Source organism: Drosophila teissieri, chromosome 2R (assembly GCF_016746235.2).
Source record: "Drosophila teissieri strain GT53w chromosome 2R, Prin_Dtei_1.1, whole genome shotgun sequence".
NCBI lineage: Eukaryota > Metazoa > Arthropoda > Insecta > Diptera > Drosophilidae > Drosophila > Drosophila teissieri.
Window position 1 is genome coordinate 10,506,044 of NC_053030.1, and position 18,630 is coordinate 10,524,673.

The 18,630-nt window shown below is 46.6% G+C and overlaps 2 protein-coding genes and 1 pseudogene across 3 annotated transcripts; 2 read left to right on the forward strand and 1 right to left on the reverse strand.

Annotated features, from left to right (window-relative positions):
- Positions 1-246: 246 nt before the first annotated feature.
- Positions 247-635, forward strand: LOC122614437. Its single transcript, XM_043788999.1, has 2 exons — positions 247-548; positions 632-635. The coding sequence occupies exons 1-2, from the start codon at positions 247-249 to the stop codon at positions 633-635; spliced, it is 306 nt and encodes a 101-aa protein (XP_043644934.1).
- A 154-nt stretch (positions 636-789) lies between these two features.
- LOC122614188 lies at positions 790-1,361 on the forward strand (annotated as a pseudogene).
- A 1,052-nt stretch (positions 1,362-2,413) lies between these two features.
- Positions 2,414-18,287, reverse strand: LOC122613770 (protein charlatan). 2 transcript variants are annotated; one of them, XM_043788144.1, is made up of 7 exons: positions 17,944-18,287; positions 8,039-8,373; positions 7,490-7,962; positions 6,373-7,389; positions 5,738-5,944; positions 5,147-5,464; positions 2,414-4,555 (listed from the first exon to the last, which is right to left on the reverse strand). In XM_043788144.1, exons 2-7 carry the CDS (start codon positions 8,258-8,260, stop codon positions 2,944-2,946), a joined length of 3,849 nt encoding a protein of 1,282 aa, XP_043644079.1. In that variant the 5' UTR covers positions 8,261-8,373; positions 17,944-18,287; the 3' UTR covers positions 2,414-2,943. The 2 variants fall into 2 exon arrangements, with proteins under 2 accessions (XP_043644079.1, XP_043644078.1); XM_043788143.1 differs by lacking the exons at positions 5,147-5,464; positions 5,738-5,944.
- Positions 18,288-18,630: the final 343 nt, after the last annotated feature.

Below are 18,630 nucleotides of genomic sequence, written 5' to 3' on the forward strand. Positions count from 1 at the left end.
GCTCGGCTTCTTATACACCCAATCTCAAAAGAGCACAAAAACAAATTTTTAGAATTCATGTGTTACGCGAGCAATCGATTTTCTATGTTCCTATCGGATTTCTGGAGGAAACGATTTTTTAAAAAGTATATGGAATGCCCTGATCCTGTTGTTTTGTCACCTTATCATCCTGATTTTTAGCTTGAAAAGAAGAAAATCGGAAATAACCAAACGATATACAAACGTGAACCTATTTTAAAGACGAGCATGCAGCGCATAAGATTGATGCTAAACCATGCTGCTGCAGCAGCGATTCAGCACCTGCGTCCTTTGTCCATCCACTGGAGTTTGGCCCAGAATCAAAAGCCGGTGGGTGGAAGCCCAGGAGAAAGTAGAGCCAGAGACACCCGGAGTCCGAAGGCAAGTGTCCAGAAAATCACCCTCATCCAACAGAATCAGTCGATGAGCATCACCACGTTGGAGGAGGCCCAGAAGCTGGCCAAACGACGGGAGCTGCACCTGTTGCGCTTGGAACAAACAGATGCCAAAACGGGAAGGGCCATGTTCAAGTGGGTATATACATATGTAGATCATCGAGTCGTTGTCATTGGTATAAGTCGAGTTCCCCGACTATATGATACCCGTTTCTCAGCTAGGGGAATTGCGAGGGAGTGCTTAGTTTAGTTTTGGGTTAAATAGGGGTTATTTATATTGTTTGCTGACTTCAAAAGTTGCGCGGTAATAAAAGTTACTGAAATATACTAAGCCGGGAAAATAGGATTATCGAATACTGATCATTTTATAGTTTACCTGACAACGGTCACTCTAAAAGACTTTTCGGCAAAACAAAACACATTTTTACAGAAAACACGCCGTAATTTAAATAATATTTATTAGAAATGTCGGAAACTAGCTCCAAGGATAATGTCAAAACGGCAATGACCTATATTTGCGGAGGTAAGTTGGCAAGAAAATTAAGTTCTACAGAAAAACGATTTTTTAATTGCGGGCACATGGCTGCGAGAATGGCAACAAAATTGTTTGATGTGCAGTTTATAATTATTATTTTAATATTTTGCAGAATGTCATCATGAAAACGCGTCCCAGGGATCCGATTCGTTGTCGCGAATGTGGATATCGTATCATGTACAAAAAACGCACCAAGCGTCGTAAGTAATCCTTCATATTTATATTCTCCCCCAGAAGTCTCCAATGGCTCTCAAACTATGCTGATGAAATCTTTCGTTTAATTTGCAGTTGTTGTCTTTGATGCTCGTTAAAAAATCCTAAAAACTTATAGACACCCGTCTAAACAATACTTTTAAGCAGTTAGTTCGTAAAAAAAAGCTTGTGCTTCAATAAATCAATGTCATCCCCAAGAACTACAGCGTTTTATCATTAAATAATTAATCTATTGAGTACATCTAAAAGGACTTTAAAAGGTTGGCACTCGACATTATAATATAATTTAAATCAATACTGAATATACAGTTATAGTTTACCATACAATACTCGTATTTAACAAAAATGAATTCGATCGTAATTTTTCAATATTTTGCGCCTTTATTAATTATTGTAAGACACGCATGCGTACTCTTCAGTTAAAAATTGATTCCCATATTCTGTGAAGCCACAAATAAAAGAACTTTGTTTATATTTTAAACTAATTATATTTTATTTTGAATGTTTTGGAAATATATAATTTTAAACTAAAAACACTCACATTACAGTTATTGTAATTATACCTTTTATTTTTGCAAGTTCATTGCTTAAATAAAATTTAAAGTAATTCGGTTTGTTCTTTTTGTTTCCTTTCTTATAAATGTCTTTTTTCGTCTCAAAAATTTTGTCTAAATGGCTTGTCATCCAAAAATTTACTTTACTTAAGAATTTTCTCTTCGTTTACGCTTTAGTTTAGTTTTGTGTAATAAATTTAAGTTTTTTTAGTTTACCACATTTAGCAAAAACACACATTTTACACTAAAATTGTTTATACCTTTATTCATATATCATATCTTCCCCCGACACTTTTCAGTCAAATATTTCTTGTTCAGTGTGGTAAAAAGTTGTATTCTATCCATTCTATCCATGTTCTTTGAGTATTTTGTAAGTTGTTCTTGCGTTTCCTTCTTGTTCTCGCCGACTTTCTATTCCGTTTTTCAGATAAAATCATGAATACATCTACACGTACAGTAATATAGTTTTTGTTCATTTTGTTTTGTTAATATTTATAGACGTTTGTTCTTTCATATTTAAAACGTTTTGCGTGATAATGCTTTTTGTTTTGTTCTTGTGGGCATTGTGGGCGTGACTGCTGCTCCGAGGAGTAACTAAATCAACTTAAAGTAAATGTACATTCACGTTAAAGCTTAAATGATAAGTAAGGCAAAGGGTTCGATGAGGTTCGCGTTTGCATTTCATACATTAATCCATAAACTAGGGTAACTAGACGACTAAATGCTAGGTGTAAAAAGATGGCAATCATTACTCGTAACTTAACTGAAGCTTTGTAAATGGCAAATTAAAGCTTTTACTTCACATTTCATCCAATCGAATACAAATACAAATGGAGGTGGAAATCAGGGACTGGGGGGACACATTTGATAAATGCTCATTCCAGGTAAGTTACTAAATAGTTAAATATCCGTGTGTAAATGTTCATTGTGAGTGGGGTGTGTTTGTGAGATAGCTCAATCGTACAACTAAGATAATGAAATTCATTTGCAGTCGGCTGCAAAAGCGCTTTCGAGACCGTTTGCATGAATTGTGTTTGTTTGTTTTTAAGTATTTTTTGTTTGTTTAAGAGAAATCATATTTCAGGTACATCACAACTTAAAATTTAAAAAATTAAATGCAATTTTTTAAATAATTTTCAATGTCAAATGCCTAATGCATTCCATATATGGCAAGCAAACATTTTCTAATCTTAAGCGAATAAAATAGAACCAAAACTACACGACCACATTAGCATTTTTCCGCCTGTCCTCGGCTAATCCTCTTCTGCAGAGCTGCCTGCAGCTTCTCTCTCCTAGTTGATGAGGATCCAAGCTGGCCATGTCGCCAATACTTGTGAAGAGCCAGCGATCCCAGCGTGTGGTAGTTGAAGCTGATTGAGCTGTTCTTACGCAACTGGTTGCACTTAAGGCAGCCCAATCGCTGCCGCACCATGCGATTGAGGTACTTGTCCCTCAGCAGGGTGACCACTGCCTCGGGCGTCAAGCGGATCTTCTTTGGCTGCGCCTGCTTCCGCGAGCTGGACTTCTTGCTAAAGTCCAGCGGTGCAGCGAGATACTCTTGCTGGCTGGCCGCATCCGCCAGCAGTGGCAACAATGTGGCCAATTGGTTGAGGGACTTGCGGGAGGCATTCGAGGCACTGTTGCTGTGGGCCGGAGCCGCCTTCTTGGGACTTCGACGAGGTGTGCTGAGATCCAATTGACGTTTGAGCAGAGATGTCACCGGCGCTGTTGGCTGAACCTTTGGAGCAATGGTCAGGGTAATGTCCTCCTTGTTCCGCAGATACTCGATGTACTCCTCAGTTTCGCTTAGCAGACGGCGACGCTTGCTCGGCGACAGATTCTCAATATCTAGCGTTGGCTGTTGCTGCTGGCCAGTAGTCGTGGCCGTGGGCAAAGCTGCTGCGGCAGCGGCCAGCATCAATGGTGTCTCTGCCGCATAGTACTTGTTGATGATGTCCTTGACGTAGTTCTGGAACTGGGTGCCAATGCGATTGAGATTCTGGTACTCCATTTGGGTGAGAAACGGGGTCTGGTTGGTGTTGCCGCTGATGCTGGGCGGCGATGTTGCTGCTGCAGCTGCAACACTCACTGCTGCTGCTCCTGGCGACTTGGTCTTGTTGTTCTCCTTGTCATCCTGGCGATGATGGTGAACGGCATTTCTGTGCGATGACTTGTCCTTGTAATAGTTGTTGTTGTTGCTATTGTTGTTGTTATTGTTGTTGTTCAATTTGTACGCGGGAGACGATTTAATAAGCTGCAATCGCTGCTGCTGCTGGCTGTGATGTTGCTGATGGGGCTGATGCTGCTGGTTCTCTTGGTCCTCGTCGTTGTCGTTCTCGACCTTGATCTTCCGTTTGCTGGCCAGCAGCTCGATGGCCGTCTGCTCGTAGTTGGCCGCCTCTAGAAATGCCGTTGCCATCATCGCCTTGGTGGGTCCCATGTCCTTGGCGTCCATATCATCCATCTTCTCCAGCTTCACGGCATGACGCGACAGCTTCAGTGGCGATGTGGCGCTCATGTTGAACTCATCGCCAGAGAAGCTCGACGAAGAGGCAGACGATGGTGTATTCTCGTCGTCCTCGCCGGTGGAATGTTGTCGCGCTCGCATGCCGAACTTTTGGCGCTGGGAACCGGAAACGGAGCCGGCGGATCCGCCACCCATGTTGCTCAGGCTGTACAACAGTGCAGCAGCCTCTCGTGTCGTCCATTGCGAAGGCAGTTTATTGTTAAACAGGAGTTGATGATTGGCTGGTATTTTCAACTCGTGCACGCCTCCCGCCTTATGAAAATCCTGAGCGACCGAAGCGGTGTTGCGACTAATGGCGTCCATTTTCAGCAGACTGCAAGGATAAGCAAATAGAAATGTATTAGATTTTATAAACATGCATTATGACATTGATAATTAAACGAAGGAAAACCAAACAAGTGGCAAATAAACTGCAATTGAGGATGAATTCCGGGGAACAACTGAATAAAATGGTTATCATATCAACACTCAATGTATAAAATCATAAATAGGGAACACATAAACAGAAACAGAGGAACCTGTAACCAAGAACCTGTAACTAAGAACGGTACAGGAAAAACAAGCAGTGTAAGAATTAAATTGTTTAAAGGCTTACAAAACACAACATTTTACTTAGTCAGTGGACATTCAAACAAGGGATTTGTACACAATATGGAACGGGTGTAAGAAAAACACAAGCGATCAGAATTTGCAAAGTGGTTTAGAACACGATGACCACTTTTGTAAAACTCAAGAACCAACGAAAGCGGAAACAAATAGGTAAACTTCTTGGAAAATTATGCACAGATAATCTTAAAGCATTAAATAAGCACGCTTAAGAAAGTAAAAAAAGTATATAAAAGGGAAACTGAGTGAAAACCAACGAAAACGCAATGGATCGGGGATAGATTGGTTATCCAAATACCGCGCATAGTCCTCCGGATCGCTGCCCTCGGCCTCGAGGTATTGAAACAATCGCTCCGAGCCGCGCTTTTGCGTGGCTGCATTTGGCAATCCGCCGGTAAGCAGATCGTGCGGCGGGATTAGCGATCCATTGGCGCTCAGCCGCCAGCCGACCATCGACGAAGGATTCACGATGATCTCCTGGAGCGGTCCGCCGCCGGAAATGTTGCCGCTTATGCCGCCACCACCGCCTCCTCCGCCGCCGGCCACGCCCTCGTTGGTGGTGGTGGTGTAGATGGTTACGGCGCCGCCGCCTCCATTCGCATTTCCCACATTGCCACTGGACGAGCTAACCGAAATGGTGGTGAAGTGGTGGTCGATGGTGATGTGGAGATGTGGTGATCATGGTGGGGATGTCGTGGGAATCGAGAGTCGAGAGAACGAGAGAACGAGGGTAGTAACTAGAGTTAGGAACGTTGTGCGCGCTCGGTTGGGTTTTTGTTTTTTTTTTTTGGTTTTTGGGATGTGTTGGTTTTGTTTTTGGGAGGGGTTTCTTGGTTTTTTTTTTTTGTTTGGTATTTTTGAATGGGGCAGGGCGGTCTGAGAATGTTACCCAAAAGCATTGCCGGCATAGGTGTTCAGCTGGTTGTTGGCCACCAGGCTGTTGCCAATAGTTCGCAGCACATTGAGGTTCTGGCTGTGGCCTCCGGCATTGGCATTGTTGTTGCCATTGCCGCCGCCGTTGCCGTTGCTATTGCCGCTGCTGCTGCCGCCGCTCTGGTTGCCGTTGCCGCTGCGCGCCGGCCGATTATCGTGCGGACTGATCAGATCAGGGTATTTATGGTTAGATATAGAGAACGTCCGGGGATTTTGGGGGGTAGCCAGAGAAGTGGGGCGAAAGAGAGTTCAAAAGCTGTTTAGAGTTTTTCGTAATTCCCAGGACAAACGAGAGGGACAGGCTAGATTCGGTGAACCGAAGCTTTGAGTATCCTTGCAATTGGATGTAGCAGACGAGTTAATGGCAGCAATTTATAGTCAAATGATGGTTAAAGCCTATTGCAATGCCAAGTCTGGCTTACAATATTCCTGCAAACCACTACGATCTTTAACACGCTTATTCAAAACACGCAGACAAACGGAGTCAGGAGTAGGTACAACTCATTACATTGTCTTCTTCCCGTAAGGATTGATTGCCGAATCCACTTCAAGGATACAGCAAAGGGACATGTTATAACGGCGAATACTTACTGCACATCGCTCATGTGAGCCTGGTACTCCTCCTGCGTGTCCGCCAAGTAAGAGCACTTGCTGCAGGCCCGCTTGTTGTGCACCTTTAGCACGTGGGTGGCCAGGCGCTCGGAACGCGCCGCCTTGTAATCGCAGAGCAGGCAGACGAAGGGCTTTGTATGCGTGTTGAGGTGCCGCTTGAGACCCCACTTGTCCGCACCAGACCACGGGCAGTAGCAGCAGGTGAAGCGCTTCTCCCGCTTCGGTTTCAGCAGGCCGGAGCTGCTGCCACCGTTTCCATTGCCAACATGACTGCCACTGCTACCGGAACTGGAGCTGGCCACCGGTTGCTGCATAACGCCCACGTGAAGGGGCAATACCACACCGGCGCCATCGTCCATTTTCTCCTGCTTGAGCTGGGCCAGCGGCATGTCCGTGGCCGAGGCCACTGCCTCGATGGTCTCCACAATGCTCATACTGCTCGAGGTGGGATGTCGTTGGGCCTCCAAGAAGGCATTGTCTATGTTAACGCCCGCCGAGTTAATGGTCACATTACCACGGCCGCCGGAGTGATGAGAACCGCTTCCATTGGACCCGCTGCCCGAGGAGCCACTGCCCGCCGAGATATGTCGCCGGGTCTTGTTAATGTCGTACTGCAGCTCCCGGTGCATGCGCAGGAAGTGCTTCTTGACATGATCGGCTCGGTTGAACTGCTTGAGGCAGGCATAGCACTGGAAGGGCTTCTCGTCCTTGTGGATGTTCTCATGCCGCGTGTACAGATCCCGCCGGTCCGTCGAGTATGGACAGTGGGTACAGGCGTAACGCTTCTGGATGTGCACTCCATTCGCAGCAGCGGCGGCTGCAGCCGCTTGAGCAGCCTTCTTCCGACCGCCTCCGCCGCCGGAGGAGCTGGTGCTGCCGCCACTGCTGTTGCTGGGCGCTGAGGTGGGTGTGGATTGGGCCAGATTCTGGGCCGCATTGGCCGATGTGGAGGGGCTGGCGTAGATCAATTCTGCCGCATGCTCCTGACGGTGTTTTCTATGGGTAGAGAGAAGATTTAAAACGTAAGTAACTATAGTTAATCACAACTTTTCGCTTTGTTCAATACAAAATTTAAAACATTGGTTTGGACTCTTACTTGGACTTGGGTGTGCTCTGATGCGGCTGTTGTTGTTGCTGTTGCTGCTGGTTGACGTGAGCGTAGCTCTGGAGCTTTCCGCCCGAGGTCCACTGTACGAGTTGTGGTTCCGCGGCTGCTGCCGCCACCAGACCAGATCCGTCCTGAGCCCAGCGCTGTTGCTGCTCGCCGGCTTTCAGCAGACCCGCCTGGCCAGCTGCGAAGCCGTTCTGCATCAGGGCTGCCAGCCCGAAGGCAGTGCTCAGATGATCCTCAGACTTGAAGCCACCAACGGCCGCTACACTGGGTGCCGGCACCACAGTCGCCCCACTGCTGGCCGTCACCACTACGGAGTTGCCCGACTCCGCTTGCTGTTGCTGCTGTTGTTGTTGCTGGATTACATTGGCCTGGGTGGTGGCCACGTTATTACCAGAGGCGCCTGTCGCACTGGACTCGTATTCAATGCTGGGCGCTGCCGAGCGATCGAGTTGTTGCTGAAAGGGCGAACAAGCAGATGGTTTCATTAGATACATACATCACATTTGGAGTCAGCTTCGTCGTCGTGCTTACCAGATTTGTAAAGGAGCGCTGCTCGCCCTCGGGCACCGCCGTTGGCCCGCTGGTGGCCACTTGCGCCACCGGCGTGCCGAGCGTATGCAAACCGTTTCCGGTCTCCTCGCCGTACAATTTGCGTGTGATTTCCTTGAACATATCTTCATATGTCGCCTCCACATTGGAGGATTGTCCGCTCGCTGCTGGATGGCCGCCGTTCACTGGTATTAGTGTGGCCATTGCAGGTGCTTCACTTTGCCGTCGGCCTTGGCTAGCGGGCGTGCTGCTGCTGCTGCTTTCAGGGGGCGGAGGCTGCTGCTCTTGCTGTTGCCTCCACGTCCACTCACCGAGAACTGAATAATGAAATGCGAAAAATGCGGAAATTCTATGGTGAACTGGGAATTTTAGACTAATAATTGGTTTTAAAGATAAGAAATTCATTTTTAAGAGTAAATAAGAACTTTAAGAACGTGTCCCTTACCACTAAAAGAATATGCATTATCAAATCTAAATTCTATCGGGTTTTCATAGCATCAGCAGCTTACATATGTGCAACTATCTTAGTGCCACATCCGGTACCAAAAAAACCCAACGACGTCACTTGTGGGAAACGACCGCTGACACATCCATCTCTGATTTGATGGGAAAGGGGCTGCTGCGGCGGGCGGCGAAGGGGTGGTACCGGTCTGCCTTGGGGACGCTTGCGTGGGGGGTTTTGCTTTTGGTTTCGGTGGGGGGTTGGGATGGGGCTTGGGCTTGAGTTTCGATTTGGCGCAGCATCGCTGAGTCAGCCAGAAATGCTTTCGACTGCGTTTTTTGTTTACGAATCTCCGATTTTTGGACCACCGATGTCGGGTGTCGGGTCACAATAATGTTAAAAGCGTTTTGTTTAAGTGGTTGCCAAGACTTTATAACAAAGAACACAACTAGGAACTAAAGGCCAGCCATTAAAAACAATTGGTTCAACTATATTTATTTATTTTAAAGAAACAAACTGAAATATTCGTCGCCTGAACCAGTTTTTTAATGCACAGAAACACTCACACACAATCGACTCTCTTTTTGGGGTCCCAGCTGCATAAATTAATAAATTTACCACCTTGACGTGCCCAACTAACGAACCAACCCAAAAACCCATTGATCGTCTTCCTCTCGACGGGTCTATCGTCATCATCATCATCACCATCCACATCACTAGCCCAGCATCATCCGCACAGAGAGACAAACTGCCAACGATCGCGGCATTTTTTTTGGCGGCGCTTTTGTTGTGCGGTGGGTGGGTGTGGGTTGTGCTAGACGTTCCTCCGTCTTTCTCTGCACTGAGCAAAATATTTACCAATATTGAATGGTTGAAAAAAGAATTTGAAACAATTAATATACAACTGAGGATTAATTTAAGCTTATCAGTTCAAAAAGTACATGTCTGATTTGTTTGTTCCATTCGTGACGAAATTTCACCATTGACGAAATGCTACTAAGTGTGACTATCAGTGTGTATTTTTCTTGGCCACATGTTGCTGCGCCCTGTTTTTCGAGAAGAAACGGTTTTTCTGCCACTCCGTGGCGACAAAAAGCGTGTGTTCGTTTCGCCGCTGGGCCCTGGGCACGTTCTACGGCCCAGCGCCAATGGCTGCGCCCACCCACACACCCACTGGTGGCCCCAGCCCAAGACGCCCCGCTGCCATGTCACCGCACCACCAGCAGCACCACCAACAGCGCCACCCACACACCCACGACCGTTCCCAGTCCCGAGATCCGTTCCGATTCAATCCAATCCGATCCGATCCGATACACAGCCTGTTTCTGGTCGTCTCTTTTCGGTTCATATTTCGTATCTGAGTTTTGCATATTTGATTTTTATGCTTCGTGTGCTTTTTACAGTGGGGTGTTGCTGGTGTTTTCTGCCGCCATGGGGGCGTTTGTTGTTCTTGTTGTTGGTGTTTGTGTTTGTGTTCGTGTTGTTGCTGCGTTCGTTGTTTGTTCAAGTTCGAGTGTTTCGGGAAGTCTGGGGGTCTGGAGCTCCGCGGCTCTGGCGACTGGCTCGGGGATCTCGGGGATCGGCTCTGCCCTGATCTACTGGTCTGGCCTCACTCAGTTCTCTGCGTGTGGTTTTTCGAGCCAAGGGCACGTCTTTGTTGTTGCCATTGTGGTGGTTGCCGCTTGACTTTGGCCACGCTCTCAAGATCATGCCGCAACATAAGCTCCATTTGGGATCTGAAAAACCCCGGATGGGCATGGAAAGTGCAAGTGTGGGGCTGCAAACCAGTTATTTGCCACAAAGCGAAGGCTTTCTGAAAGGAATCACCTTCATACCTATTTTATATTTCTCTTTTACTTTTGGGTAATTCGCATCATCTAAGGTATCAGTTTAGTTTAACTCTCTCTACAGGCGAATTTTTAGTTTATATTATCAAGCCATTTATTTTGTAATGACAACAAATTGTTTAATCACTTGCAAATTAATGAATTACAAAAGGATTACACTCGCAACAAAATTACAGCTAGTATCGCCTTCATAAGATCCAGTTAGACAAGTTCGTTAAGTTAAATTTCCAACCGTGCCCAAGATCTCTATCAACTTGCGCCACCCCACCGCCGCCCCCTGAATTTGATAAGCCGCCGCCAAGGGGTCAACTGTTGTGGGCGAGACGCACACAGCTCAACAGCAAAATAAAAAAACCCAACAGCAAAATGGGGGGAAAAAAAGCGGAAAGTGTCATGCGTTGCCAACAGCAAAAGCGCGCGTGTGGGTGCTGTGCCTCCCCCTTTTCTGCGTTTTTGTTGCTGTTTCTGCTTTTGCTGGCAGCAACAACAACATCCGCTTTGCTAATAACAGACGGCAGCAGAAAACCAACAGCAGCAACAACAACAGCAACGGGAGTGGGTTGAAAATGGGCGCGCAGGCCAGCAACAAAATCAATTCACAACACCAACAGCAACACACCACGCGCACATCAGAACAGCGATCAGTCGACGCTGGCGGCGCAGTCGACGCCGAATTGTGGTGGGTGCGCAAACAGACGCCAACTTGGGGGAGTTGCGAGAGCAATAAAAAGAAGGAGAGGGAGAGCGAGAGAGAGAGGCAGAGAGAAACCGGTTGGGCAGCTGAAAAATGCCGGTTGGGGGAATTTTCGCCGCTTTTGGCTCTCACGTAATAAGTGAGAGCGCGCTGATCCCCCACTCTCTTCTTTTTCTTTCTTTTTCTCACTCTTGGCAGATGTTGCATTTTCGCAGATGCCGGGCAACTGTTAACGGTAAACGCATTATTGGCTCTCCACTTTTTTGGGGGCCAGTGGGGTGTTTTTGTTGGATCTAATTTTGTTGGGTTTTTTTTTAATTTTGGGTATTTGCAATAATTATTTAAAGCGTAGGCTAATCAAATGTTATAGCCTCTAGGCGAGGGCGGTCATCAAAGTGCCAATTGCAAAACACACAGAGATATTCGCAGATACAGTGAAGATTCACTATGTTGAAAGCAAAAGAATATATGTTTTTTGGAACTTAAGCTAAATTGTAAATTCAGTACAATTCTTTATGTATTTTAAAAACACCAGCTTAGATCTGCTACTTCAAATTAATTCTTTCATTAATAAAATATTGGTTATAAGGATTATTAAAAGTTTTCAAGGATTATTTGTAATGATGATTAGACTTGTTTCACCGATTCGACCGTCAAATTCAAACGTTTTTCGCATTTTTATTTAGGAAGTTGGTCTGTAGAGTTATGCACACAGTTTTAACACCCGTGGGTTGGGCCAAGCGATCTGGCAATCTGGCGACCTGGCAGCTCAGGGTGAGCCACAACATTTACTTGTTGTTGCGGTGAAAGGCCACAAGCGCGACCGCAGAGGGGGCGTTCCGGTGGGAGGGGGCCGACGGGATGGGGGCGGAGTACCAGCAGCAGCAGCAGCGGCAGCAGCAGAAACAACAGCGGACGAAGCCACCAAGCTAATGACATGTTAACACAATCCTCCACACAGCCCCCTCCCTCCTGACCCCTGCCCCTCGCCATCCCCGCCCATGGTAACCGCCAACTTTGCGAGCGACCAGCACGCAGTTATTAAAAAACGCTTTAGCCGATGACGCACAGTGGGCTGGAACGGGTGGAGCTGCACGAGGAAGTTACGCGCATCGCAGTGCAGCAGTCAATTACTGTAGCGCTACTCTACGGGTTCCATCCACAAGTCCATACATTTACCGACCTGTCCGCACTGGGAACTGTGCATATCGAACATATGACATTACATTTTGCATATCCAATATACTAAACTAATCTATAGATACCTAGATAACTGAAATCTTAAAACCAACCACTGTGTCATTAGTATTTGGCAGCAAGCACTAATCATCAAAGTGGGTGGGTGTCTAGCAGCACCATCGTACGAGGTCGTTGATAAGTCGTGATTTTTGAATAAATATTTTTTTCGTCAAAGGTTTTATTTTCAATAATTTTTTAGCTCTATACATTTAGTCAGTTTTTTTTTTTTATTCTTCAATATATTTTTCAGCCTCAATAGTCGTTTTTTCTGTGATGACTCTTCATTTGACCGAATCTCTTACGCGACCATTTTCATGTTTGAAAAAAAAATAGTCACAGGGCTAAATCTGAGAATATGCTGGATGGTAGCAGTTCGTAGCCAATTATGAATTTGCATGCTGACTACACACGTGTGCACCGTGCATTGTCCTGATGGACAAAAAAATTCACGAGATCGTCTGCTTCAATGCCTATAAAACGCAAACCAAAAAACGCAGCTTTCTCAAAATTTTACAGTCAGCTGTTAATCGATAACTGCTGACAGGAGCAGTGTTGTATTTAGAGCAGGTGCGCGGCAAATACAAAAAGTCACGGACTTATCAAACGACCCTCGTATGTCCAATCCAACTGACCGCAGCTGTCCCAATGATCCAACCGATTCCACCGACCACGGAATAAAATCGAAGATTTTATATGCGAGCCAAATTAACACCGAACAGCAAAAGGCCCCAACAAAAGCCAAAGCCAAAGCAAAAGCCAACGGCGACTGCCAACGGGATTCTCGCTGTTTATTTCAGCTACCCGCGCTTTTTCAACGCCCACCATCCAAAAATCGGCGGCGACAGCGACCGCGACGCAGGCGCAGCTGGGTGGCTAAAGTGGAAGGGGCGGCAAGGAGTGGGGGGCTACGAGGGGTGGCGAGTGGGTGGGTCGCTGGGATGGGGCGAGGTGAGCTAAGCGCGTATGTGTGTGGGCCGCAGCTGTTGTCATCGATTGCATTCGTTGGCCGATTCGCTGCGTGGCACAATGTTTCTTTTGCACATTGGATGAGTTTTTACTTTGGGGAAGATTCAAGATTAAAATATAATTTTTAAAGCAAATGCTTAGTCTGTAAGCTCAAATACAGCTTCTGGCAAATAAAACCCATTACTCATCGTATTGTTATAAGTCATCAGTTCTATCTTAGCTAGACGTCAATAGAAAAATCTCCGAGAGATCCCCGCTAACAGGTTGCGTGTTGACGGCTTTCAATGAATTGGCCATAAATAATGCCACTAGGTCAACGATGGTTACTTTCTTAGCAAATTTCAGATCTGGAAGGTGCGTTGCTGTAAGATTATTAAGCATTTACCTAAGGACTTTCTCCCCTTCTGCTCCCAACGAACAAAATTGAATTGCATCCTAAGGGCGCACGTTTTCCCAACACTTCCTTTCCCATTCCCATGGCGGCATATCCTTGGGTTAATGGGGCTGCCGGCGAACAAAGGACGGCGGTTGTGGCGACATGTATATGGGCGGCAGGTGGTACTTTTTGTGGCCACGATGCGATGGCAGCTGCTTTTGCTGCTGCTACTGCTGCTGCTGTTTCTTCTTTGTTTTCTTACTACACTTTTTTTCGCGTCTTCTCTTTGAGCTTGCTTTTAGGTTTGCGAGGCGGATGATGGCCGGCCAGCAGACAACAAAAGCAAATTGCTTTTGGGCCCAAAAGTCTTCGGAGCTGGTTTCGTTTGTTGCTTCATTCCAATTTTTTGTATTAAGTTGGTTTTTTCTTCTTGTTTTTTGGGTGGTTCATCTGCTGGCTGGCGGTGGGCGTTCGACGGCTTCAAGGGCAGGCCCAGAAAACAAGTCAGCGACCATAGCTTTTGGCTACGATTGCCCGCCTTTACTTTCCTCATCTTTTGCGGCGGCGGCGGCGGCAGCAGCTGTTGGCAGGTGCGCGCCCTCATAAAATGGCCAGTTAGCCAGCAAAAAAGAAATACTAAAGTGAAATACATGCGCAAGATACAGAAATGCAGGCGCAGACGTTGCACATGTTCGTCTGTCCTTCGCCTTGAGGACTTCAGGGGTCTTGAGAGACCTAAGTCCGAGCCGTGTCAGTTGCACCCTCCCTGATCTGCTCCTTTTCTGGTGAAATCTTTGCCGCATGCAACATGTGCTCGGTGTCCGATCATCCATGGGGTAGCAATTTGTGCCATGTTTTCCATTCCCTTTTTAGGGGTGGTTTTCCGTCTTGCCGCTTCGTTTCTCAACTGCAATCCAGGCCGACAACAACCTGCTGCCCAGAGTAGAGATCACTTTTAGGGTTGCCCCGTTGGGCTGCAGGTTGCAGCTGCCACTTGCCGGTGGTTGGGGTGGCCGAGGGGATGGTTGCTGCGGGGTGGAGTGGGGTTTTAAGTGCCGATCCTGTTGCTTTTGTTGCGGACCAACGGATGCGATCCTTCACAGGAGGAGGAGAAGGAGGAAGAGGAGGAGTAGAAGGAGGTTCCAGGATACATACATACGAGCATGATGAATGGATTTGGACCCGGCATTTGAAGAGGATGCATTTAGGTGTGACTTTCTAGTTGAATCTATCGCCAAGTAGGGCTGGGGTTTACAGATAAATTCCTTTGGAATGACTTATCTGATTTCATTCATGGCACAAAATCGCTCATAGATTGTAGATCCCCTAGCCTCACACGGCTTCCACATGCGCCCATCCGCTTTTTGGAATGGCGATCGGGTTGAAAGCTTCAATTCTCGACCGTCAGCAAATGACTGCGCCTCCTTCGCCTCACAGCCGCCAGTTGGGTTTCGTGTTGTACTCTTTGGGTTATCATATGAACAAATGGATTTCCGAGAAACCACCTACCTACACACGAGAAATGCCACAGCCCAAGCAGCCATCATCATCCCATCCCAATCCCATACCCCATACCATACCATACCATCCCAATCCGTGGGCCAGCCTATCCGTATACGTGTATAATACATGTAGAGCCAAGACAGCCCAACCCAACCCAAAAAGCGAAACCCCTCGCTGAAATGTTGACGCTGGACGCCTCTTAAAAAAATAACAACAACCACATGCACAGCAGCAGGCAATCAGAGGAGTAGGAGGCCGAGGTGGGGGTGGGGCTTGGGCTTTAGCTTGGGTTTCGGGATGGGATGGGGTAGGAGTACGAGTACCAGGAGGAAGCAGTGGGAGGTGGAGGCGAGGAGACAGACCCAGACCCATAATGAAATTTCACAACAACCTTCAAGCAGACATCGTCGCCGTCTGTCGTGCTCTTCCTCTTCGCCACCATCATTTTCTGAGTTTCTTCTTAGTTTTTATTTTTTACTTTGGTTCGGTATGGTATGGTTTGGTTTCGTTGAATATTGAAAAACGGTCGAAACGGTTGGGGTTTTTTAGGCAAATTGTAGTAGGAGGAGTGGCTGGTGGCGGTGGTGGTGGTGGTGGTGGTGGTTGGTGCCATAGAATGAGCCAGCGAAACGAAGATAATGATGATCGCCGGGCACAAAAGCAAAAACGAGACCAACCAAAACTCAAGACGCCCAAAAGATTTTCGGCTCGACTCGGTTTGGTTTGGTTTGAGACTCTGCCCGCTTTTGGGCCAACAAAAGAAATGGAGAAGAAGATGAGAATACGTCTCCCCCCTCCCACCTGGTAGGCACCCCACCCACAAAGCGAACAAAGAAGTGAGAGATGTACACACAAGAAGTGGAATGAATCCTACGCAATGGGGTGGCTGTGCTGCGAAAGGGGACGAACTCCGAATCCGACTCAAAATCCCAATCGAACCGACTGACGCCAACAGGTAAAAAGTAGAAACCTTGAAAGCCGCAAAACAAACAGCTGCTGCAGAGAGCGGGAGGGAGAAAACAGGTAAGCGAGGAGTGCGGAACGCGGCGACGAGGGCAGGTAACTTTCGGGCAGGGGGCGGGTGTAACAGGAAATTCCTATGTGATTTTCGGTGAGATTGCTGCCTCACTGGGGTCGCATCACCAGCACCATCACCATCATCGCCATTGCCATCGCCATCGCATGGGATATGCGGCATAGGATCGGTTTAGGGATTGGGAATCGAGAATCGGGATCAGTATCGGTGCAGCACAACAACCCTCTTTGCGACTCGGGCAGGTACCAACCATCGCAACCCCTCTTTTCTACCTCCCTCCCTTCACTGGCTGCATAAAATTGCTCTACCACCGACGACGGGAAGTGCGTAATTTATTTTTGCCCTTTTTTTGGGGTCGCTTTTTCCATGGGAATGCCGAAGTTGAGCGGCGGGGGGAGGAAGCCAAGCGTGGGTTGGCAGTAACATAAAAAGCGGGGGGTCCGTGCAACGCAGGCAAATGTAAGATGGCTGATGACTCAATACTGTTGAGTTCTAGAAACTTTGGTGCCATAACTCCCCCACTTTATCAACAAGTATTTTTAACGTTTCATTGCCTACGCAGAAAGCAGATTTAGCAGAAAGTGCTTTTAACAGAAAATTAATGTTTTCAATGTAAACTTTATTGAATTTTAAATTATTGAAAGAATACAAGTGATTTTCTTACTTCCAATATCAACAAGTATTTATAACTCGGTATAAGTTACATGCACTTACGTACATATGTGATTAAATTATGGAATTGTGCTTTATTGCATGTGTGTTGATTTCCATCTCCCCCATGGAAATATGGAGTTTTCCAACGGCAACCCTTTTTTCCAACCGATCGTTCCAATGACAACTCCTTGGAAGGCGAGCCAACCACGAAGATGAGTCCATAATAAACAAGCAAATAATAGAGGGCGACTGCCAGTGGGGGCGGCAACTCAGCGAAGAGGGGAAATGAGGGAGGAGGAGTAGGGTGAATGCAAAAGTTGCTATCGATGGGTGGGTGTAAAAAATTCATCAGAATGCAAAGGGAGAGTGTGGGAGAGACAGACGAAGTGATAAAGCAGCGGGGGAGGGAAGGGGACAAGAGCCACGCCAAAATGAGAACCTACAAGAAATCACCATTTGAAACAGCGGGCGTCGCGACGGTCAGTCGCCTCCCTCCCCTTCCCTACCCACTCTTCGGTTTTTTCCTCCTCCTGCGCAACAGGGTGAAAGGGAAAGGAAGAGGAACATGTGACAAAGCAGAACGAATAGGAGAGAGCATGTGAGTAGGCGGCTTTCCAAGGCAGGCAAGATTTCTCACTGTGTGAGTGTGTGTGCGTGTCTGAGAAGACGATAAGCAGCGGCAGCGAAGAAAGTAGGATAATGAGGGAGGAGGCAAAGGAGGCGAAGGTGGCGGAGGAGGGGGAGTAGGAGCAAGGATTGGTGGTGGGTTTCTTTCGATTTCTTTTCTTTTTGAGCCCCTCGCGGCGTCGCATTTGGGATCTTTGGTCTCATTTTTCAGGAAAGGGGTGCCCACTGCTTTTTCCCTTTTTTTCATTGTGGGGCGTTGGAGTGGCTCGGATTTTTTATTTTTTGGTTTATAATTGGAAATTGGGTAACCGGTTCTGGGCCTAGCTACCTGTGGGTTGTTGGGCTTGTCTCTGCACATGGCCTTCGAGGTGATTTCTCGATGGCTCGCAGATTGTGTGGGTTCGGTTTGGCTTTTGGGTCTGCTCCATTAATTATATGCAGCAAACTTCCCCGAAAATAATTAATTCCCCCTTGTGCTGAAGTCACAAACAATTATATTATACCTTTTTATGCTGATCAGTATTAGTTATTTCCAGATGGCCCTATGGCCATTGCTCTCCTTTTCCGATTTAGGCCGTCCAGCCGGCTTGCGTCGATTTCCTCGAATTACAGTCACTATTTGTTCACAATTTGTTCACTTCTGTTTAATTACCACAGATTAGTTACAATTGATACGCTAGCACGCACAATCAGCGGAGATTTTTTCTGTATAGATTTATAATAAGAACTTGTGCCAAAACTCACAGGAAAACCACGCGTTGCAATGATTCTTATAAAAATGCCGCACAAAGTCAATTCCAAACACGATGAAGGAGGAGAGCGAGAACGGCCGAACCGCACACCACGAGAAATTCCAACAGACTGAGAAAGATGGAAACAACAAACGATGGCAATGCCGACGCACAAAACAGCGCACTGTGGGACGATGATTCGTGTTTAGCGTACGAGCTTAAATATTAATACGCTTGAACTATGCTAGACTTTAAACTACCTTTCTTCTGACACTTTAAAAAGAATATAAAAAAGCGTTGCTAAATTATAATTATAATTACTTCTGGTACTAAATATAAATTATTATTGTTTATGTCTAAAATCTTTGGTTTAACAATGTAGTGGATTCGTCAATATTAAAAGTATAAATAAATTATTTTAGTGCACCTCATATTAAAAATCAAGCAATTGCCGTGTTT